This window comes from Hippoglossus hippoglossus, chromosome 10 (genome assembly GCF_009819705.1).
Source record: "Hippoglossus hippoglossus isolate fHipHip1 chromosome 10, fHipHip1.pri, whole genome shotgun sequence".
In the NCBI taxonomy this organism is placed as follows: Eukaryota; Metazoa; Chordata; class Actinopteri; order Pleuronectiformes; family Pleuronectidae; genus Hippoglossus; species Hippoglossus hippoglossus.
The window spans coordinates 19,840,442-19,864,817 of NC_047160.1; the positions used below are offsets into that span (position 1 = coordinate 19,840,442).

At 42.8% G+C, this 24,376-nt stretch overlaps 1 protein-coding gene across 8 annotated transcripts; it reads right to left on the minus strand.

Moving 5' to 3' along the window:
• Positions 1–660: 660 nt before the first annotated feature.
• On the minus strand, positions 661–22,759 carry med12 (mediator complex subunit 12). 8 transcript variants are annotated; one of them, XM_034598217.1, is made up of 44 exons: positions 22,583–22,739; positions 21,735–21,839; positions 21,431–21,622; positions 20,438–20,597; positions 20,068–20,243; positions 19,439–19,549; positions 18,811–19,083; positions 18,492–18,638; positions 17,939–18,038; positions 17,688–17,824; positions 17,260–17,391; positions 16,184–16,310; positions 15,789–16,018; positions 15,616–15,675; positions 15,290–15,463; positions 14,723–14,867; positions 13,712–13,830; positions 12,549–12,692; positions 12,297–12,460; positions 11,529–11,660; positions 11,119–11,346; positions 10,883–11,027; positions 10,543–10,663; positions 9,078–9,188; positions 8,872–8,985; positions 8,575–8,711; positions 7,648–7,827; positions 7,370–7,441; positions 7,102–7,283; positions 6,733–6,894; positions 6,354–6,555; positions 5,877–5,986; positions 5,595–5,730; positions 5,120–5,269; positions 4,420–4,785; positions 4,167–4,311; positions 3,858–4,072; positions 3,380–3,454; positions 2,909–3,138; positions 2,573–2,756; positions 1,810–1,824; positions 1,642–1,746; positions 1,125–1,194; positions 661–1,037 (listed from the first exon to the last, which is right to left on the minus strand). In XM_034598217.1, the coding sequence occupies exons 1-44, from the start codon at positions 22,682–22,684 to the stop codon at positions 1,000–1,002; spliced, it is 6,423 nt and encodes a 2,140-aa protein (XP_034454108.1). In that variant the 5' UTR covers positions 22,685–22,739; the 3' UTR covers positions 661–999. The 8 variants fall into 8 exon arrangements, with proteins under 8 accessions (XP_034454108.1, XP_034454107.1, XP_034454101.1 ...); XM_034598216.1 differs by having other exon boundaries at positions 1,125–1,206; XM_034598210.1 differs by having other exon boundaries at positions 1,125–1,206; positions 1,642–1,926; positions 4,167–4,308; positions 22,583–22,759.
• Positions 22,760–24,376: the final 1,617 nt, after the last annotated feature.

The window sequence follows — 24,376 nt, forward strand, 5'->3', positions numbered from 1 at the left end:
TTTGTCAGCGGGATTACACAGAAACTACAGAACAGATTTCCACTAAACTTGATGAAAGGAAGGGACATGGGCCAAGAATCCATACAATTTTGGCATGAAACGGAACAGGAAGATTCAGGAATTAATTTTGATCACTTTCTATAACATTGTTAGGTTATTTTAATTTTTTTTGACATTTTCACTGATTTCCCAGGGAATCATTCATGAATCTTTAAACAGAAGATCAGGCACATTTAGAGAACTGATATCTGTGAGGCTTGATTGAATTGAACTGTTGGGCTCTATTGAGACATGCGAGTGTGAAAGTTGTCCACCACAACAGTGATTAGTCTGAGGTTAAAGAAAATAGTGCAATAGATCTAAGAGTCTCTGTATCATGTTGGATTATTATCTTTTCAGAATCACATCTATTGATTATTTTCATCCCAGAACTGGCGAGTCACATGTTCATGCATGTTTAATTTGCTGTTAAAACATCTTTATTTAAATTAAAGATGTCAAACTTACTCAAAACACAACTATAATTCAGCATTAGGATTCATTAGGATCAACAGCAGCCTTTAAAAATGGAATAAAATCCTTTGACCCCCACTACAGTCACCATGAAGTTTCATTGATCAGATTCACACTCTACAGGCAGCAAACACAAAGTACAAGACATAAAAAAACTGACATGAGTTTTTAATGAGAAATACACGAAACTGAAAAAATTGTACAAATTGAAATAAAATAAAAAACTTGTATTATTTCTTATAATTTCTGGTAATTTTTTACATAGACTTCTCCATTATTAACCGTTATCTGTTGATGTCACAGCAGGATCCCTCCTCTGAAAATCCATTACATGACGGACCGTCGCCTCAGTGGTCGAGATGGGGTTTGGTTCATTGGTTTGGTTGTTGTTGTTGTGCCTCGTTCCCTCCTCAGAACCCAGACAGGAATGGACACGTTCTACAGAGCTCAGCCTCCTCACATGAACAGGGCCACTTCTCTGCCCTATCAGTAATATGGGTTGGTGCCTTGTCCTGGTTGTGTATCTGAAAACAGAGGGGAATGTTTCATTATGAACATCCTCACACATGAATGTTAAAATAAACAGTTTTTTGAAGAAGCCTCTGACTCACTTGAAAGTTGCTGTTGCAGCTGCCGGACCAGCGCTGCGGTCTGCTGCTGCTGTTGAGTCTGCTGCATTCCCTGTCGGGGGAACTAACACAGAATCAGTGTCAGCAGCGACACAACAAAGGTCTCACTGCACATACAACATTATTACTGACCGTTTGAGGAAATGCATATTAAGCGGACATCCTGACATATATAGTGATGATTTTTAGCCAGTTCCCTTTATTTTTAATCAAGAAATACCGCCCCTGTGTTTGTGTGCCTCCACCAACCAGCGCAGCTTCAGTCTACAAACATTTTATATCCAGAGTCACGAGGTCACTGTGCTCTTTACCCTTGACCACTGAAATATAATCAGTTTCTTTGAGTCCAATTGAACTTTTGTCACCAAAGTTTAAGAAAGTCCATCAAGGCGTTCTTGAATTACGAACAGACGGCCGCATAAAAATCAAATAAAGTTGAAGTAGCCGTTTCAAAGTTATTACTTATTTCTTCAATAAGACAGAAAGATAAATAATCTACCATTGGTTGCTGTGGGGGCAGCGGCTGCATCCCCAGGCCCTGGTTCTGTGCCTGGCCTGGTGGCTGCACCGCTGACACCTGCTGCTGCTGCTGCTGCTGCTGCTGCTGTTGTTGTTGTTGTTGTTGTTGTGGAACCTGTTGTTGAGGAGGAACTTGCTGTGGCTGAACCTGCTGCTGCTGTTGCTGTTGTTGTTGCTGCTGTTGTTGTTGTTGTTGCTGCTGCTGCTGAACTTGTTGTTGTTGTTGCTGTTGAACTTGTTGGGCCTGTTGCTGCTGCTGCTGCTGCTGTTGTTGCGGAGAACCAGGAAAAATATAACATGTTGATATTAGAGGTAAAGTACCATGGCCTCTGACTTTAGATTTGAACTGGCAACATTGCAGAACTAGAAAAATCTATATGCCTGCTTCCTGCACGCTCTACCCAGGCGCCACCCCCCTTGAGCACGTTACAGAGATTTTCTTTGTGCATTCTTCTTTTGTGATATGGAAAATGCAACCAACATATCCAGGAATTAGGGTCCAGACATGTTTCAGAGTTCATGTCTGAAAACAGCAATTGTTTAATTTGTTCTTTTTTATGACTTCAGTAAAATCAGCAAGTCATATAAATGTATGTTTTTAGGGGAACTTAATTCACTGGTAAACACACTCGGAGCAAAAACCTTTTCACTTATAAATCATTTGATGAAACAAAAACTAAGTCCTCTCGTGTTCTCAACTGTGTGTCTGAACATGGATTTACTGTCCACTTGTATTTTTGTACAAACATCTTAAAAAGAATTTGGGAAACTCTGGGTGGCTTCAGAGTAAATTGACTGAAAAGGCCGTGTGCACTAACGATCTCCTTTCCACTTTGCAATTTACTCACCAAAATGAATATACAAAGCCAAAACACAGCTAAGGGCAAAATAACGATCATTAAGTGACATACTCTGAGTGCTTGTTGTCTGAGGTACTGCTGCTGCTGTTGCTGTGCTGCTTGTTGCTGCTGTTGTTGCTGCTGCTGTTGTTCTGCCAGCATCTGATTGGGCCTCAAGCCTAGATGGACGCCCTGGCCCCCCATGTGGCCGAGGCCGTGCATGATGGGATTCTGTTGTATGGGCTGGTGGGCAAACCTGTGGTTGGACGGGACAGGGAGAAGAAATGTGAGGGCATGTAGCAAAGTAGTCAACATAAAAACAAAAAACAACACAATAAGAGAATAATTTCAAGCATCTGAAGCTGGACAGAAATAAAGCTGCAGTCTTTGTCACAACACTTGACTGACCTCTGTGTGTTCTGCATATTGTGTGCGTAGCCTGGGGCCTGCTGGTGAACATAGCCACTGGGCCGCTGCTGCATTTGCCTCAGAGGATCCACCACAGCCGGGTTGGCTCCAGGATGAGTTCCCTGGAAGTTTTGGTTCCCATAGGAGGAGGGAACTATACCACCACCTTGTGGCGGATGCTGCTGCATCCCCATGTGTGATCCGTATGTGGTATAGCCCTGAGATATGTTCTGAACAGACAGAGAGAGACATGACTGGTTATTAAAACTGAGACACAGAAGAAAACCATTGCTGACTGGTTGACATCAGGATCATTTATGCGTTATTTTGAACTGTTTTTGCTAATGGCTAGCTGGCTAACGTAAACATTGTTCCTGTGCAACTGGAACGCTATCAACTCGGGTTATTCGGGTGTGATATCATTCTGAAGGCCGAGGTCTAATGGATCATGAGAAAAACAGAAACACATACCTGAGATGCCTGCATTGGAGTGTATGGTTGGTTGGGTGTTATCTGTCTCATCTGCTGCCCGATCATGCTCTGATTCTGAATGGACAAATAACACAAGTCAGCAAACAGCAAACATTTAATGCCCTCTCTCCTTTTCACTTACAACATTCATTACTGTCTTAAACCACGATTTAATTCTCTTCTGGAGATGTGGGGATTTTAATCCAGAATTAAATTAAAATTTAGAGTAAGTATAAATACTTCTTATTAAAGTGACACCATTAGCCAAACAGTGTTATACAGTTTTGCTGCAGAATGTTCAAGTCTATTAGACACATATCCAGAAATTTTTGTTTAAAATCTGAGTTAAATTTTCAGGAACTACAGGGAAGCTTTTATCCCCCATAATCCAATGGTGACCTAACCCCACAACCCAAACTCAAATACACAGTTTGTTTAACTCTGCAGTTTTTTGATCCGTCAGTGCAGACTGACTCACCAGTCTGACCTGTAGCTGCTGGCGCAGTATCTGGCTCTGCGGCATGTTAGGCTGAGGCTTGTAGCCCATTTGGTATTGCTTGTCCATTCCCATCATGCCGGGCATGCTCCCCTGCATGTTGGGCATCATGCCTGGGTAGCTGGGACGAGCCGGCATCATTTTGTTCATTTGTGGGTTGCGGGCAGGTCTGTACGGAGGCTCTAACCCAGGACCTCCTGTGGAAGAAAAAATATTACGTCAACCACAATCTCAAATGGTATTTAAGATGATGTTCTTTTAACTAATATAACATATATGCTGGGAGCTGACCTGGAGGTAGAGGCTGGTTCTGTGTGTACATGCCCATGGCCTGCTGACTGTACTGCAGCCTGCCATATGGGTGGTTCTGCATCAGCTCAGGGGGCATGCTCGTCCCATAGCTCACACCACCTTGTGTGCGGTTCACATAGTCCTGGTGAGAAAAAGAACAAGGTGTATTTTTAAAAGAGGAAACAAAAATATCACGAGTGCCTGTCAGTAAAACCACATTATTCTAACATCATTAATTGCAGACATAACTGACCTCAGTCTTGGCAGAGGGAGTTTTCTTCTTCTTGTTGGATTTCTTCTTGTTGGAGTCGGGCGGCACCACCGGCACATTCTTCTCTGGCTTCACTGCCTCCATCATCTTCTTCTCCGGCTCCTGGGAGACAGGCGTCAGCGGCTCCTCCTCTTCAGGGGGCAGGGGGAGCGGCTCCAGGTAATAGCTGCGAGGTTTGGGCTTCAGGTGGGTGTGGTAGAGCAGGAAACGCTGCTGCTCCTCAAATTTGGTGACCTTGCGGTCCACGCGTACAGTACCGAACCAGCCCCAAGAAAGAGGGGCGGAATGTTTGAGACCCTCAAAGACGTCCCACGGAGAAATCTTCTGTTTGGTTGACACTTGAAGGCCCTGATGGGACAAAGATGTTGGTTCATTCAACATGTTCATGATATTCTGACCTCAAGTTAGGTCGTTATAAAAGATGGCACTTCCCATACGTAAAATTGCATTATAGTGAACAACATGGATAATGTGTGACAGGCTTGGATTAAATGGAATATACTTTGTTTACCCTCGACCCAAAGGAACACTTGCTCCCCCTTCTTGTGACTTATTTCTTTTACAAGACATGTGATAAACAACAAAATACCACAAGTATCTATTAGATGATAACATCCTGTTTTGATGAATCATACTAATACTTCAGGTTGAGCTCAATGAGCATGTGATGAAGCCTCTTTACCTCCTTCTCAAAGCCGGCGATCTTGTTGCCCTTCGTGTCTATGAGCGACCCCTGAGGTTCACAGGTGATGACATCACGGGTCTGCTTGGGCAGCGGCAGCAGCTGGCGAACTTTTTCCAAACTTTCCGACTGTCGGTCCCCAAGTTCTTTCTGTGGAGATAAAACAGGAACATTGTCTTATCTTTATTCCTCTTTTCCATGGTCTGTTACATTTTTAACAATTTGTTAATGTGATTATTTTGGTAGAAGACTTTCTAATGTGTGTCGTTTAACTTCTACTTATTTTTAGCTGACAATGCTGAAACCAATTAATCACTCTTACTTCAGAACTAAAAATAGCCAAAAGCAAATGGCCCTCGACTTGAAATGCAACAAAACCTCTTGGCAGCGTTAACAGTCATATGAATACAGGGATAAGATCACATTTTATAGGTAAGACATTCTCTTGTGGCTGAGAAGGTCGTGCTGTTCTTACCCTGAGCTTCTTGACCAGGTTCATATAGGCTCTCTTATTCTCCTCCATGCTGCCCTGAGAGATACTGGACATATCAGCAGCCAGTGTGCCGTTAATCAGCACACTCAACATGTCCAGCACGGTTGTGAAGAGCTCACTGTTGGAGAGAAACAAACAGGTGTCATGCCGATCAAGTGACTGTTAATTGTACTGGTGGAAATTTGTGTTTAGACATAATAATTCAAGTGTCTAATGAGATGAATGCTGTGTAAACTGCACTTTGGAATGGGGGCTTTCTCTCACTTATTTGACTGCATGTCCACTGTGCCGCTGCTGATGATGTCGAGGAGTAGTACCGCCCACTCGGTGGTCTGCTGGGTGCTGCGCTGCACCGTGTCAAACATACCACCCACCTTTGTGAGGAGAGGAAAGAAAACAGTCAGTCGACTCATGCCATGTTTAGTCAAACTCGATGTTGGAATTTTAATTCACTCCATTCACTGAGCTTCCGAGCTACTGTAGCTTGTGCCTATAGATTTAATGATGCTGATTTAAACTTCACAGACAAGTACTGGAAAGCCTCCTGGGCACAAAACTTTCAAAACAATTCCAATTAGTTTATAGGTATAGACAAAACAAAAAATATAACAATTGTTTAAGACTTTTCTAAACTACAAATTATATTAATACCTTCCGAGGCCTTTTTTAGGTTAGGGTAAAACACAATTTATAGACCGATTTTATGAATCCAGGGATTTGTTCTGAACGGCTGGTTCTTACAAGATTCAGACGTAGTTTTAGAGCCTCGTGCATCATCTGCTTTGCCTTGCAGTCATCCTGGTACTGGTCTTCCCTCCAGTTGGTGACAATCTGCTGCACTTGGCTGTAGAGTGAGGTGAGAAGACCTTCCCTCTGTTCATCCTGGCCCTTCAAGCAGGTCAGCACCAGAGACAGGAACGGCTGCTGGCTCAGCAGAGACATACTGGAAGAAGGAAACACAGACTTTAATAAAGATGAAATCATGTTCACATCACTGGCCAAGAGGCTAATTTTGTTATTGTAGCTTCCACAGCATGTGAGAACAAACTGAAAACATCCTTTCAACCATACAGTTTGTACAGTATCAAAGAAGCAAGTGAAAAGTTAGTTTGCCACTTACCTTTTCTGTTTCTGCCGGTCCCTCTCTTTACGTGATGAAGAGCCCAGGTGCTGTCCTTTCTCCAGCTCCTCTCCAGCTGCCTTCAGCACATGGCCCTGAACTGAGGTGGGCAACTTGGCGATCAACGGCGCCACCAACCAAACACCTGACCGCTCTGAAGAGCTGCAAATCCAAAGCACACAAAAACAATGAGACTTCACTATAACTGACCCTTTGTGTGGAATTACGTTTGTTGAGTTTCTACAAATGAGTTGCAATGAATCCAAAAGCAGACTAATTGCAAAGGGTTTAAGAGCTTACACTAGACTTCAAAATTAAATAAAACAATGTATAACACATTTGAATGAAAGAAAAAGAGAGAAAAATCACCTAAGGAGATGGACACACCTTAAAATAGGTTTTATCTTGTTTGTGGTGCTGCTGTTGTTGGATGCGGAGCCGCCTTGGGCTGCAGCTCCGTTCCCTGAGGGGTTACTGGAATTCATTTCGGCTGATTTCTGAAACACCTCAATGGTGGCCTTGGCTATGTTCTCCAACAGTGAGTAGAGCTCCTATTAAAACAAATAAATGAGGGGGCTTTAATATGAGGGGGATTATACATCCATATTTCATCCTTGCACCTAAAACCACAGCTCACATTGTTTGTGCTCTGTTTGATCATCAGCTGCAGCTCCAGGGATGACTGCCTCATCGTCCATTGGTCCATGTTCTGTAAAAGACAGAAGATCACTGTTAGTTATATTTACTTTGCACTATTCTTATCAAAAGTCAGCTGAACAGTTCAAGGCACTGATAAAACACCTTCTCAACCTCGGACTGAGCCAGCAGGGGGCAGCAAAACCTCACAGTACTGTACATGTATAAATATGTCATAATTTGCTCAAAAACACACAACTCGAATTCTCTGTTTTCTACCTGTAAGATGCGTTTGATGCGCTGTCTCTGTGGGTTGTCACCATCGTCAGTGTCCAGCTGGCGGTGAGGATAGCAAATTAGCTGCAGCAGCCGCTGGGCCTGAATGTTCACCAGCACCGGGTCCTGGAGGGCGCTGCTGTCCTCAGACAGAGATTTCAGGCAGCGCTCTCCAACCCATTCCTGCAGGAGAGAGAGAGAGAGAGAGAGAGAGAGAGAGAGAGGGAAAGCAGGGGAAGGAGGAAAAAGTGGCACAATGTGAAACGTGGAAGTGGTCGGTAAATCACATTTTCTATCATGAGGAGGTGAATCACAGCGTCTCGGTTTAAAGAGCAAGACTTCAGTGACAACATAGCCCATAGAAGATGTAGAATCATGTGACCTCATGATCCATGCAAAACGAGGATAAACAAAGCTGAGTGGGTGCTGATGAAAACAGGGCGATGGCTCATTTCTCGGGAATAGAACTGCACATGTCAGAGCCTCGCTGGGCAGACATAGGGAAATGTGTCTGAAGTCTCTTCAGGTCTCAGAGCACGTTCAGCCCTCTGAGCTGCTGCCAGCTCGCTCCCTCTCTGTCTGTCTCTCACTGGCCTTCATATTCATGTGGCATAAGTAACATCTGGTGCAGAAAATGATCTCATTTACGCTTTTTATACATCTTTGGATTACTGCATTTACCAGCACCTTAGCAGGAGCTTATATTAGTAAAAAATAGAAAGTTTGCTGTTCCTATCTCGGTCACAAAAAGCTTCCACACGGAAAATGTTACAGCGCTAATAATAATAATAATAATAATAATAATGAGCATGAAAATTTATCTTACATCTGTCACCCACTTGTTACCACTCATCAGTTACACACCGACTCGTGCAACAGTGCATTTTATTGCCTCAATTTCATTCACCACATTTCAAATCATATTCTCACCTGCTGGCAGATCGTCTTCAGAACATACTTGGCGTACACATCCAGGCTGGCCGTTTCTATAGAGACGTTGCGCCCCTCAGATATGTCATCGAGGCCAGCGGGGTGCGACAGGCCCGAGCCCCTTAGCTCAGCGTCGCCTGAAACATGAAGAGACCAAGTAAAGTCAACCAGGGAGATCTCCCAGCAGCATCGTGAGCCGAGCTTTGAGCAGGGAAACACACATTATTTAAACTGTTTTTTAATGCAACAGATCCTGACCTTGAATTATTGATGTATCAGTGCTACAAAGACTCTTACCAAGCATGAAGACGGCTTTTAGGACAGCAAATACTGCTCCAACGACAATGCTGTTCTGAGAGGCAGCAAGAAGGTGGCGATCACAAGACGACCGAATACCAACTGAGGATTTATCTGCAAAGTCACAACACCAATACAGGATTAAAAAAAGCCCCCAATAAAGTAGAAACTAAAAAAAGACAGATTTTTGGTTGTGTTACTACTACCTGACTTCACGCCATCTTGGGGGACTGGGTTGCGCTGTGGTGTTTTGAAAAGGTGCAGTAGAATCCTGCAGGTGAGTCTGGCTCCCGGCTCTGAGTCTTGCTCGCTGCAGGCTGAAGGTTAATTCAGACAGATGAACACTTATTAGTAAGTTTCTTCAGGTTCACATTACAAAGGACATATAATCCAATGTATCAAATCTAAATTTAGACCTTAATAGACGTCTTATCAGTCGGGATGAAGTGGAATGTTCTTAGCGCTGTTGTCGTTAAAGATGGAGCGAGAACAAAGCAGATTTCATGAGACAGAGCGGCTGGCATTTGAAATGTGTAGTTGTGTTATAAAACCAGCCAAACCCAACCAAACAGCATGGCTGAGTGGGGCTTTGTGTCCATGCTGTGAGAAGAAAGATTAACAGCAGGGAGAGAGAGAGAGGCTCTGCTCTCACCGGGGCACAAAGCACATCGAGGTTTCATGGACCCAGATCAAATACGCTGTGTTTACCCTCGTCTCTGACAGAAGTGATGTATGATACAGATTGGTGTTCCTTTCTATGAGCCAGGTAGCAAGGAACTGTTGACCAATTCATCGAAAGCTTAATGGCTCTGATATTATATATAGATTATATAGATTCTTCAGGCAGTGGCTCTCAACCAGGGGTGCTCATACCCCAGAGGGTATTTCTGCTGTTGACATTGGATAGGTGGGAAAAAAACACAACACCTGAACATTATAAGATGCAAATGAAAGGGCACGAAAAGTGGCAGTAATATAAATGTAATGTATATAACTAAAAGGACTGGGAAAATTGGTAAAACACTTAAAATCTAAAGTTAAAGAGGGAAATTGAGAAGTTGAAAACTGCAATAGGCCAAATAGAATTCAAATGGTGTCATTGCTTCATATTTGCCCCAATGAGTAGTGTGCTTTATGGTTTATTTTACTGTAAATGGGACCATACTATTCAAAATGGACATCATGCTGTGGGTTGACTTGAAACTAGAGATGACTCCTTATGAAAATGTTTACTGATGTATAAATAAGAAATTGAGTCATTTCCTCAGACTTCTATAAAAACAGACCTATTTTTTTCAAACTGCCAAGTCGCCCTCTGTTCCTTCTAAAGAACACAGGTTTCAGTCACTTCCTCATTGGCTTCACTGTCCTGACCTGGAGGCTACGTCATTTTTACATACAGTCTATGGGAAACTCCCAAAACTCAGCCGACCGACAAATGGTGTAACTTCAGTCAGTCAATAGGCACATTGTTGACCGATGGTAAAATTTGATCCCAAACTCAACTCTATGACTCAGGATTTTCAATGACGTAGCACTGGACCAGCCAAAAAAGCAAAAAGTTGTGGAGACGTGGTTGAGAAGGTTAAAATCAAAAGGATAAATAGCTGAAATGTTGCGCTTCTCCAACTCCGAGTGGTAGATTTTAATGCAGACGTGACTTATATTTACCTGCATTGAGGAGGGAAGGAATGGCCACACAGCGAACCAGGTCCTCGAGGAGTAGGCACTGTCTAGCAATGAGGATGGCTACAAAGGTTGCCAGGGAATCATGGAAGGACAAATCGCTAACCTGAAAGACACGAGAGCAGAGATCGACTTTAAAAACAATGTTTTATCATGAGAAAAAGATGCTTTGGTCTTGATAGTTAATGAGACTTTTAAAAAAGTAAATAGAAACATCAGACTAGCTGTTTGAAAAGCAAGCAGTGGTAGGGATCAAAACCGAGGCGTCTGAAGAATAAATTAAATTTGCTCATTTAACAAGTGCTTGATAAACAGGGAAACCTACATCTACGTTACACAGCAAATCGTTGAAGCCACAGTTGCCGTTGTTAGAGGAGCAGCAGAGAGCCTTCAGGATGCCGAGCCACTCGGCACTCAGAGAGCGACAGTAAGCCGTCAGCTCAGCACACAGGATCCCGATGTCGTTTACCCTGGAAGAATATTACACAAAATTATCCACTGTCTAAGAGGGAGTCGAAAACTGTAGCAGTCTGAAACAAAAGCCCAACAAGAGTCACACACCTCTCGGGGTCTCGGTGGTCCACACACACATCCATGAGCACATTGCAGACGAAGCTGTAACGGTTGGCCGGGCTGTCGTTGAGGATCTTTCCCACCATGGAGTGGTTGAAGTTGTGGGCCGAGGGGTTGGCGATGGCCTCCATCATAAACACAGGATCCCAAAGCATGTTGGAATCTGACGGGTCGATGTTGCAGTAGATGGAGTTCTTCACTTTGGAGCAGAACTCACTGAACATAGAGGGACGCAGAGAATATGAGGTTACGGTTGGTACTAAAAGGAAAACAACTTTAAATTATGTCAGTGAAACAATAGCAACAAATTAGCAATAATTTGACACATTCCCTTTTATTAGATAAGTCAAAAAAGTATTTTAACCAAACGAAAAACTTTGATGAAGATTCACTCGTACCTGAAGATCTCACCAAACTTGTTTTTGAGGTGACTGCAGGAGGTGTACAGATCATACAGGTAGGCCAGGATGCAGCGTTCAGCAGAGGAACAGTCTGCCGGGTTCACACCTGATTTCACCACGATCCGCAACCTGTGAACACATTTACACTCATGATCCACTTTAAAGGAACCTGACAGTTTGTGATAACATTCTTCTGGTGAGCTTAGTGTTATGACTGGAAACATAAAGAAACAGCCAGTCTGACTCTGTCCAGAGGTGAGAAAAAAATCCACCAGCCAGCACCTCTAAAGCTCAGTAATTAACTCAATATGTCTTTTATGTTTAATCTGCAGAAAAACTGAAATGTAAAAACAATAATTTGCAGTTTTAAGGGTGGTTATGTGTCGGCCTATATCTTGGCCAGGACAAGTAACATCCTGGAGAAATAACCCAGCATATACTCCAATGTAAACTATAAAATGTACAATGTTCACACAAAAGGAATGAGCTTTAGAGATGCATTTTAGAGGCTTGTATTGCTTTTGATGTAAATAATTGAATTTACTTAAAAAAAAAACCCAGCAGAATCGAATAATCATTTAACCAAAAACATTCTTTTCATTATTTCACCTGATGTTTTAACCTTCAATCTCTGTTTCAGTTTAATTCAAAGTAATATCTACAAAACCAAAGTCCCAGGTTTAGGACCCTGATTAAATGTAGTCTTGTATAGACTCAGATTTTTTGGAACCCGTTGGTAAACACCACAGCTCATGAATCACATACCCGTCAAAAACTTGTGCTGTCTGGTCAGGATTGAGAATGAGGCAGGAGTGGTACCTCCTCAGCACAGCTACGATACACAGACACAGGCTGGTGGTGTAGCTGCCCACCAGGCTGGAGGACTTCAGCAGCAGCTCGGCTTCCACCAGACTCAACTCATTCAGAAGCTGCAAAACAAACCAAGTCAAACAGCGACGATTAAACACAGATTAATCTGGATGTATCCATTTTAAATGACAGTGACGTTGCCTGTACCTGAATAGCAAAGTCTATGAGGCCACTAATGTTGAGGGAATACTCCATGAGGTCAAAGATGAACTGAATGTGCTGGACGAGAGGAAGGTGATAGGACATCCCTAAGGCAAAGCTGGTGATCTGTTCCAGCACGTTCCTGGACACCTGCATGCAAACACATGATCAAGACGTTCACTAGAATTAAAAAAAATACATTTCCAACCTCGACTCTAAGCTAAATAAGAACAAAAAGAAGCCATTCAGCAGAGCTCCAACCGAGACGGTCTGAATATAAAACGAGCAACATGCCAAAATATTTTGTCAACCACTTGAATTTTGTTGTTGGGGGCGAGCAACTGCTCCTCTACTATAACTGGAAGCTGTTTTCAGACGAGTCAGATTCAGAATAAGAAAATGTCTGGAATATTTAGACGAGGGGTGGAATTAGCATTTTCCTGCAGTATTCTCACTTGGGCTCGCTCACACACTTTCAGGATATTTTACTTGGGAAAATATCTTGAAAATGTCTGAAGCAACAGACTCTGACATTAACTTTCTCACATAAAGCAGAGACAACGTTTGCCTGGCAGATATGATAAATATATCGTATTTTGATATATATATATATATATATGATGGCATCGTTGTTCTCATCTCACCCTGAGAAAAAAAGTGAATTATGTGATGTAATGAGGGAAACTAACCATAATGCTATTTGAAAGTTGTTCTTCTGTAAGAAACTGACAAAACAAATCCCTGAACATTATGAAAACAAGACATCCAGAGACTTTTAAAATGTGTGTTAGTTTGATGCAGACTTGACCCTGGAACTACTAGCAAGCTTGAACTAAAAGCACTTAAAATGCAGATGAAATAGTGCATCATTTGTCAAAGCGTTTCATGATCGATGGGTTATCATTGACTTTATTGCATTTGGGATCAATTGAATCCTCCGTTACAAGCTGGACTATCTAAACTTAAACACATTAGGTTCTGCTGGGTTTTCAAGTTACAGGCACCAGAGTGCATTATCCATTCAAATTGTATTCACACATCTCACAAGAGAAATCAAATTACACTCAAATGACATTTACATTCAAATGAGGCACCTTGAGCCCTCTTGTTCGAGGCTGATAGTGTTTGCATGAATAAACCCTGTGGCTGGTGAGGCTGTCTGCTCTCACCTGCGAGGTGACCTGGTGCTGGTCAAAGTGGGAGAGGTGCTGGAATTTGGAGAAGATATCCTCTGCGGTTGGAAATGCCTCTGGCTTACTCCTCTTCCTCTTTTGTCCTTCCTCTCCTCCTGTGTATGTGGGACAGAGGAAAAAAAAAATAAGAGAAGAAGCAGCAACTCCGGACCGGTCAGCGGTATCGTTCTCCAGTCTGGCGAACAGGCCAGCCGTGAAATCAAGTTAAGTCAGTGGCCTGTTATCTTATTTCCAGCCTCCTTCGATTTGAAGCTTTACTGCAAGAGACACTGCGATAAAGGCCCTTAAGTGAAAGAAAATGGTACTTTTTCACACAGTTGTGAGCTGAAGGTCATGGTGAACTGACAGGAATGTGCCAAGTCGGCACTAAATACTCCAATCTATGCAATTATAAGTCTGAAATCCTTAAATCACCTTAATAAGGTCACATGTATCTGAGATAAAGTGTCTGTGAACAGATGAGAGCTATTAGCATAGAAATTGGGTGGAAAGAAGACTGAGTAATGCAACCCCCCCCAGGGTCGATATAGAAGGAAAGAAAAAATGATTGTTCTCTTTAAAAAGGCCAAGAGAAAGGGAATACAAATGAAAACTATTGAAAGAGGAGAGTTCTGAGGAGGGAGACAGCGTGATTGGCCACAGTAGGAAGATGAGCAGTCAGTGTGCATGTGAACAATGATTTACAAACATCCACGCACGATAAAGCTCATAACATTATATTAAATGTGAAATACTTGGATTATTCTGCAGACAGATGAAGGAGAAAAATCCACTCAATAAATCGAGGGACACATGTGGAAACTTCAAAGCATCATTTTAATCCCTTAGCGTGAAAAATAGGTCAAATAAAACTGATGAAATGCAATCTTAAACAGCAGCTGGCTGCCGGACAAACTGCTACCTGCAGCCACAGTGATGTAAAATACAGACTAAATGGGAAATGTGACACATCAAGCATCAGTCAAAAGCTGATAAAAACTGAGGTACCTGTTTCTGCTGTGCTTTTGCGGTTGAGAACCTTCAAGATGTCTTTGGTGATTTTCTTGATGGTGTGTCGCGCCTCATCTCTCAGTTTTCCGACGCCGTACAGGACCACTAACCGCTGATTGCATTCGTGACTGGCGCTTTCCTCCTAAAGACGAAAAAGACAGGAACACTGTTATAAACTGGATGCACTTGATAACCTGACGAATGCTATGGCTCATGTGTGGGAGGAGGATTTCTGAAGCTTCCCAGCCATCAGACGTTCACTTGCGTTAAGAGTGTGGATACCCGACCAGAGCTCATTTTGTGATAGGTCCCAAAGGGGATTAAGCAACAGCAATTAAAACAAAACAGATCATGATAAAATAATATTTATAATATAGACAAAATCATACTTGGCTTATAATTCTTCACGACACCACTAAATTGCTGTTTATATTCTACATTATCAAGACTCAAGCTCAAAGTAGAATCTGGTATGTTCTAAGGAATCATCTATTATTCTATAAAAATCCAGAAGCACAATTTGCTGGGGTTTCTATTCAAAAGCCAAATTATGAGCGCTCTCACCTGAGGAATGGGGAAGTGCGTGGCATACTGAATGTGGCGAGGTTGCTCGTACAGTTGAGGGAAGGCCGGGTCCATGCCCTTGTCCTTACAGCCGGCCTTGCTGTCCTGCTCCGGGGCCGGCTTCTCTGGAGATGGGCTGCCCTTAGACTCACAGTGCATCGGAGGAGAGAACATCTGCAAAGCAAAAGGAAGCTTAAATTACTCTGGACAAGGACACATGAGAAATGCTTTTTGGTTACTTTAAATTATTAATATTATATCTTTATTTATATTTATTTATTCCAGCATTGTGCCAGGAAACTTAAAACCGTAAATATAGTATTTACCTCGTCAAAATTAGCACTGGAGTTGTGATCGATTTCCATCGACTCCGATAGACCGGTATCCTGTTGAATAAAACATGCTCATGTTAACCTTTTGAACCTCTGTGCTACTCTGTGGTGCTGCACAAGTGACTCATCACACTCCACAACACCAACAAAAGATGCCTCCAACGTGCCTCCATCTTGACACTGCTGCCTGCCTCCTGCTCCTTGCGCTCTGATTCATCCGAGGGCTCATCGCTGGGGGATCGTGGGCGCGGCAGGTGGGAGTCAGAAGCCAGGTCGCCTCGGGAAATGAGTGTGCACATGTAGATGTTGTGGGAAAAGACGTCGTGACGGATGAGCTCGCAGAAGAGCAGCACCAGGTTGGAGAACTCCACTCGCTCACTTTCATTCCCAGGCTCCGCTACAGAGGAGGAAAGAGGATTTGAATAATTCAATAGCAGGTTTCCCCCCGCCAAGTAATTCATAATAAATATGCACTGGGTAATCCAATATTAGACTGAGATCAAGTTTGACACATTGGAGAATCACAGCAGAAGAAAATGAAAGAGAAAAAAGGGAGACTCACTCAGTGTGGGGGCCTGAGTATCAAGGAACTGCAGCAGAACATCCTGAAAGACTGGTAGAGTGGCAGCCGAGAGGGAGCCGGATGACACAGAACCCTTCTCATCCACCACCTCCGACTCACCACACCTCTGCAAACACACGACACATAGCAACCGAGTGAGTTCTACACCAAGTAGAGTGGAGGAATATCAGCTGATTAGTAAAATACACAAAATTAAGCACCAAGCAGACTAATATTCAGACGGGACAGTTCAGCTACTGAGAATTAGGTCAGTTGTTTAAAACTTGAGAGGCCAGGACCATCCTATCACATGGAACCAAAGAAAATTAAAGAGATGAAGAAGAAAAATATCCCATTCATTTGCATATATTTAACAAATCAAATATTTGCTTTTTTTCTGCTAACATACTGAATACATCACTTCAGGCCATTGAAAAGCCTTTAAATGAAAATGTGAGCTTCAAGACGCAGTTTAAACTGCAATGGAAATATAATCAGCATTAACTCCCGGGTCAAATGACACTGCAGTAAACAGAGGGTTTTATCCGCTCCGGTGCCGATCGGATGTGATGGAAACAAGAGACATGGGTGAAGGTGCTAATTTCTTTCTTCTTTATTTTGGGAGTCTGGATGCTGTGGCTGCACATTTTCCAACGGGATGTTATGACTCAAACTGAACCTCTGAGGCGTTGGCATGTAAATAGCCATGAAGGTTTGTGTGCTGATTGTGTTTTACATCTTGGGAGCAGTGGAAAGACAGCGAGGCGAGAGAGCTTCTCATTTTGCAGGGCTTTGGGGACATCGAACATGACTCATCAGGAAAAACAAGAAAGGCAAACTCCTTTACTGGCAATGGGAATAGAGTTAATTGCTTTTTTCAAAAACCACGTATATCCATTAATTTTGGTGTTAAAGAGGTATAAGCCCCAAACTTGTGAAGCACAATGACAAGTTAAGTTAATGCCAGGAACTAATAACAGGATCCAATGAAGTTTAATACGATGAAAACTGTTGGAAACTTAGCTTACAGGTATTTACATGTGTATAAAGTCAGTTGGAGGTTGTGTGTCTCTTACCTCTGCTTCTATTTCAGCCTGTCTCTTTTCCAGGAGCTTGGCCACCACCATTGCCCTGTGTCTGCCAGAACGTTTACAGCACACTGCCCATTCACAAAGCAAGGTCACCACGGCGTCATCGTCTGGGGACATCTGGACAGAAGTATGCACGATAAGATATTATGGCTAAAGACAGAAATGCTCTGAGCCACATTTTATAATCTGCTGATTAGTAGTGACATGGTATCAGCACAGCACAGATCCCAGCATCACAATCACACCTTTTAAATCCACTTTTCAGTTCTTAAAGATTATAAACAAGTTGCTCTGTATTTAAGTATTTTGGATTTTTATAAAATTGCCTTGTAACACCTCATTAAAAACCATTCCCAGTGTTTTCATGCTTTGTGTGTAATAGAAATACAGAGATAAGAGGAATCAGTTCTTACTTCATGGCCATCTTTACTCTGGCCTGACCCAAATATCCTGTTGTACAGCGAATCCAGCGAGTTGTTAAAGTCCGACTTCTCAAAGCTGTGGTTGTCTAAAACCTCCAGAGTGTGGAGAACCCTTCCGATGGTGAACCCTGGCAGAAGATAACAAAAATCATTTCAAATGCTGAGCTTGTTTTGCCTCCCGCAGACCTCCTCGTACGTGCTGTCAGCAGGTGTCTGCAGAGATAAAGGAATGGTTTTCTCACCCGCTGTGGTTTCCTGGCACTTATCAAATGACCACCTGAACTCCACTGCCTGGCCTCGCTCCTTAATTTGCTCCTCGATTTCTCTCAACTTTGTACGGACCTGGGGTGAAAGAGAGGTTCAGAAGATAATCCTGTCATCTGGAAAGTAAAAACACCCCCAAAAAAACCAATGGAAAACAGAGCGAAAGGTACATAAACCACTGCCAGATTCTCGCCAGCTGTGTTTATTAGGAGACTGGTATCACTTAACATCTTGTCCAAACAAGAATATGGATTAACATTGGCAAGCGTTAGGTCCTAACTCAAGAATTGTCGCCTTTGTTCTCTGTCTGTGTCCGTATTTGTTATGTTACTAGTTCTGCAGTAACTTATTCAAATAATTTGGTTTTGTCGATTATGTTATTAAAGAATAGAAGGACCTAACAAAAACATCTTCAATTGCAAATAAGGGATACCAACCAAGAGCTTTTGTGCTCGTAATACAAACACCTACAAAGTGCTTCAAAACAAACACAGAAAAGAAAGAACACCACATCAATACTGATGGACATACCTGCTGTGTAAAGGCTGTGTTGCCTCCTGGCATTGGTAAGCTGGATGGGGCGATGGGCAGGAGGTCCAGAGGGGAGCCAGTCTTGTTTCTGCTGTCTGTTAGGGAGTAATGCCACACCAGGGCACTGGGACAACACAACACTATGCTCTGGTGCGGCAAGAACGAGACCAAACAAAGAGGGGAAGGAAAGATAGAACTAGTAAGTGAGGTATTATAAGTCCTGTCTCATGTTTTCAAACAAATTTATCAGAGAATGAGGAAAATGGTGTCACATATCCCATATATCGATTGTACATCAGTCACAGTAAAGCTATAATACCTGTAACATGCAGCTGAGGCCAAACACCAGAGGCCTGTGCTGAGGGCAGATGTAGAAATCTGTGAAGGGTGTCTGGGGCTGGTTCCCTCCTGCTGGCTGCGAGGTCGGGGTGGGGGGCAGGGCGTTACCTTGTTGCGTCAAGATGCCATGTGCTGGGTGTCCTCCTGTGCCAGGGCCTAGGCTCCCGTCGCTTAGCAACAGGTTGAGGCGGCGAGTGCAGAAGTAAGCCAGCCTCCGTGACAAGTAAGCCGACTGTACAAATTCCCCTGAGTACTGCAGGATGGAGGAGAGATTCACAGCATTACCCTCAGCACTCAGAGTCCATTAACATCACTCAGCGTTGGAAACAGAAGCATAATAATAAAAGAAGAGGCTGCGGGCCTCAGAGGCCACTGTCAGCGAAGGTCAACACCGCCAAAGGGCTGCGGACGAAGACACGTTACTAGTTCATGATGAGCTGTTGACAGCTGAATAAGTCTGTTGTAATAAGGAGCAGCTGGTGTGGGTAAATATGCACAGATATATAAGTGTCAAGGGGGAGTGTGTGCATTTCCAAAATGTAATCCATCAGCGCAGGAGTGATGATGGGAGACTGACGAGATGATATGAAATGGATAGGAGGGGATACCTGTAGTAAAAGGGGCAGGAGGAGTCGTAGAAGCTCATCTTCTCCAGGTCGGACCTTCTCAAAACACTCCAACACCCACGTCAGGAACTCATGTCTGTCCAACATACCATCCTGAACACACACACAAAAAAAAACTATTGCATCTGAATTTCATCTAGATTACCATGATAATTAGAAGATTACATGCAACAGATAATTAATTCACAGATGATGTATAATAACATTTAAATCCATCTTCACGTCAAAGAATCAGGATGGTCAAATATAAGAAATAGTAATCACATTACAAATTACTTTCCTAAATCACTCCCCACCAAATGTAATGTGATTATTTTTAGTTACTCATTGAGAATAATAATAATCAATTGACTTTGTTGCTGTATGTTGTTCAGAATTTGTTTAGAGGATGCAGATAAACTCGCATTGGCAGCCACAAGATAATGTTGAAATATAATGAGTAACAAAAGAAATGGCTGTGGTGCAATTCTCAGCAGTAACTAATCAACACCTATTGTAGACAGATATTATCACTGTGTGACTGGAAACATCAATGGGATTATCACAACATGTTGACACACACACACACACACACACACTGTTCAGCGGTAGAGTTCGGGGAGTGAACTGACCTGAAACATGAACATGGCCAGCTTCTCGTTGTATTCCCACTGCTTCATGGCTGTCTCCACATCAGCAGGAGTGGCTGGCAGAGGTGAACTACAACCTTGACTGGGAAACTGTCTATAATACTCGGCCACCTTCTGAAGCTGCTCCCACAGGTACTTAGTAATAATCTGGGTCCATTCTACACACACACACAAAACACAGAAAATGCATTTCAAAGCCAAAGAAAAATTGAATAACCAGCCACATGTATTCTACTCAAAATGAAAAGAAAACATCCCACAGAATTAAGCATAATAATGAATTTATGGCCGAAAGAAAAAATCCTCAGATTACATGAGTACTTGTTACAAAAACCCTGCTTGACCTGCTTACCTATACAAGGATCAATGACATGTCTCTTCTTGACTTTAGTTTCTGTGATGGCTGCATGATAAGCACAGGTCATCTTGATCATCCATGCTGAGCGCATGACCGGGACCGAGTACCTGGCCAAGTATCCAAAAACCTCCTCCTTTTTGCTAAATATTGGAACCTGTTGATTAAGGGACATTTCAATGGGCGTCAGTAATGATGACTGAAACACACGAAAAATATTTCCTTCAAAATAGCAGATATTACAAGATTAGTGTTACTTTTTTACCAAAACAGAAGACAGTACAGTGCATTGGACATGTAAGGAGTAAACTGCTAAAAATCTGTCATTATACTAAATAACACAAGATAAACCTTCTAACTACATGTAAAACATGCACTGATAGATCTACATTCAACAGCACGAGCACTGGGCAATATCAGCTTTAAAAAACCCATTATGTCAACAGCGGTGGCCATGTCAGGCTGTAATGCTCATTACAGAACAGCCATTAGGATGAGACCCACCAGCTTCTCAGCTCTATATCATCCCACTTTCCTGAGTCTAAACCTGGATGCTAGCTCAGCAGGGGGATTCTGTATGGCACCAAGCTACATGCTAACATTTGCCATTGATTCCTCATGTTAACAACCTATACAGCTTATTTTAACGTGGGTGGGAAAAAACGGTTGAACCTGAAGATTGTGTCATGTTGTCGCAACAGTATTTAATTTGACATCATCAAGCATGCGGCTGGGAATGTTTTGAGTAGATCGGTTTCCTTTCTAGTGGACAAGGGTGTAAAATGTTGGGTGATGCACTGAAATATTCACACCAGTTCATTCACAGTGGGTGGAAATCAGCAGGAAACACGCACAGGAGAATATTTCGCAAATAATTGCACTGATCATCCACTAACCCAAGCTCAGTGCAGAGGGTGAAACATAAACTCATCCAGCAGTTATAAACCACCATGACACTGTTGACAAACAAAGGGATTTTCATGGTGTTACCTTTTTAGCCAGCTGCGTTAGCGGTTTAGTCCCAGCTAAATCCGTGAACCAGTTATTGATGGAGCTCTGTGACCTGGCTGTGACGAGCCAGAAATTATCCTTCTGGTTGACCTGTGGCTTACGCTTCCCTGTGTCTGGGAACGTGTTGTAACGCAGCTTCTCTGCGATGATGCTGCTGAAGTTGGAGCTGATCTGCAGAAGCGTTGATGGGGAAACGTGTCACGGACAAATCAAGCACACAGAAACACAACCAGTGGCAGGGAGGCAGGGAGGCTGGAGGGCCAAAGGGTCATTTCTTTTTTACCTTGGATGGGTTGAAGTTGACATTTTTGGCACTGCCATGTTCGTCCCCAGACACAGCCGGCTGGTTGTTGAATCCTTGCTTCACATTCAGTGCAGTCAACTCATCCTGAAGCGAACACACACAATCAGAGGATGAGCTACTCGAGTCAATCTGCTATATTTCTGACCCCTAAACCCCTTCGAGGTGATAAAGAGAAACTCGGGTTGATTGCTTCAGTGGTTTTTGCTAAAACCAGGGAAATGCAGATTTAAATATAATGAAATGTTATCAAGTCATTATAAAGAATATCCTGAGCATCCAGATCTCGATCTATATACAACAGCAGGTTATTGTTCTATGAGGAGTCGACAGCCCTGGTCAGTCAGGCCAAACTCCAGCTTTTAAAAAAGCGAGCACAGATAATCTAATCTTAAAATAACAGATCACACAGGTTAGCTGTGCAGCTTCAGCTAGCGTCGACTCGCTGGACCAAAACACCGAGCTAACAAACAATTAGCAGTCACGCACAATGTAAAAAAAAAAAAAAAAAACAGTTCACATTCATTGGGCTTTGTGTGTTTTCGAGCTAAGCTAAGTGATGCTGGTGGCGGTTCGTCTCACAGCGGTTAGCAGCTGTGCTAGCTTAGCAATCGAACCGGTTGTTTTTCCAAATAAACTGGAGGAGCTAGCGAGGCGACTGACAACTAGCTGCTGTTCATTGTTATTGCTACAGGCCCGAGTCGTTCACAGGGAGCTAGCTTCGCAGGCTAGCTGCTGTTAGCTCGCACAGCCTCCGGGAATCAGCGGTGTTTTCTCGCTGCTAAACGTCGCTCGCGGAGCTCTGTGGCGGCGCATCGCAGCAGTCGAACCTCTTTTTGTTTCGGATCTTGCGGGTAGACGTCCGGAGGGCCGAGCCGGGGCCGCTTCAACGGCCGGTGTTCGTAACTCAGGATCCCGAAGGCAGCCATCATCCAGCGGCATCACAGCCCGAGCTCCGCTCTTCCTCTGCGGCCACAACAACCGCGGTCACTTCCGCCCACAGCTTCACAATAAAGGTCGGGGAGACAGTTTAATGCACTTGGATTGACCCCCTTCCTTTTTACTGAGGCTCACTTCTGCAAAAAGCAAAACAATAAATACACCAGTAATGAAAGTAGCTGCATTAAACGAGTTATTTCTTTTATATTTTTCACTTTTAATGTGTAGTTTTACCTATGATGCCACTCTTGTACTTTAAGATTTTCATTGTACTTCCTCAAAGAGTTAGACTTTCTCTTTTTACTTTATATTTCATCTCACTTTCTATTTACTTTCTACTACAACTTGCACCAAAACACCAAATTAAATCCCTTGCATGTAAAAAACCATCACAATAAACATGGTTCCACTTCTGATACTTACTCGTGTATACAATTATAAGGTTAAGGTTTATTTTACTTTGATTTTTTTTTTTTTATGTTGTGGTACTTCTACTCATTTGCAAGAAATTAAGATTTTACATGTGATAAGATTATAAAAGACAAAGTAGAGGTTCCCAACCTTTTCAGATTCTGACCCCACACTAAACAGCCGTGCCAGGTTTGAGACTAAGAGTCAACAGCTCCACTCAAGAGACGTCTTTGCAATTTTAATCACATTTGAGGCCCGAAGAGGTAAAATTATCAAACATGTCACAAAATAGCAAAGGTGATTGTAAAAAAGACGGATCCATTTTGAAACCGATCCATCATCCCAATTCAGCAGTTTTCTCAATGCAATATTAAAACTAATATTTCCAGTTCAGATGATAATCTGGGAAGGTTGACTGACAGTTTAATGCATTTCACTGGCAGACAAATAAACAGGGGACACAAGCACACAAACACAATCAGTCATGACATTCTCCACACAAACAAACTGTACATCCACACATTAGGGAGCAGAAGGAGGGACAGTATAGAGGCCAGATTAAGAAGATTAGGTTGTGTAATGTTGTTGCAGCTCATCAGGTGAACCCTGCAAAGAAATGCAACACCTCTGAGTTGTTTACCATGTGATATAATCAGCAAGTAATGACAGTGGTGTATAAATACTGAGTCCAGTTGTTTGTGAACTCAGTTGTTCATTATCACACACACGCACACAAAAACACACACACGTTCGAATTTACTTTGACTTTCACCGATTTCCTGGAGACTTACTCTAACCTAAGCCATAGTTACTATACTTACCTAACCTTCACAATAACCTTAAAACATGTCTTTACCTTAAAACTTAATGATTCGGGGTATGGGGACCTGCTGTTTGTCCCCAGAAGGAAGACAAGTCCCCATAATGTGAGAGTGTAAACAGATGTAAGTGCCCACAACATGAGTAACTCCTGGACCACACACACACAGGATCTCAGGATCAAACATTACGTACTAAAGTGCATGTGATCATTTTCTCGCGGCAGCCTGAGTTTGGCAAAACACTTCAGCCTACTGAAACATGTGCAGTTTTAACCTTTTAACAAGTTACGCCAATTGAAGATCTAACTGCCCTTTACCCCATGAGCCAGGGAGGGATTTCAGGGTCACGTTGATGCAGAGCTGCTGGACTGTTCTGACAAGTCAATGACACTGATGTTAATCCACCATTTACTGCCTGCGCTGCTTATAAATGTCTTCATATATTTATTTCAT

What these genes read in the sequence shown, in the direction of transcription:
- med12 (XM_034598210.1), bottom strand. Translation starts at nt 22,684, where the DNA reads ATGATGGCTGCCTTCGGGATCCTGAGTTACGAACACCGGCCGTTGAAG. An exon ending in AAGATCCGAAACAAAAAGAG is followed by an intron (nt 21,840 to 22,582) that starts GTTCGACTGCTG and finishes TGTTCGCTTCAG; the next exon opens with GATGAGTTGACTGCACTGAA. An exon ending in CTCCCTCTGCCAAGACTGAG is followed by an intron (nt 4,309 to 4,419) that starts GTCAGTTATGTC and finishes TTTTCTCACCAG; the next exon opens with GACTATGTGAACCGCACACA.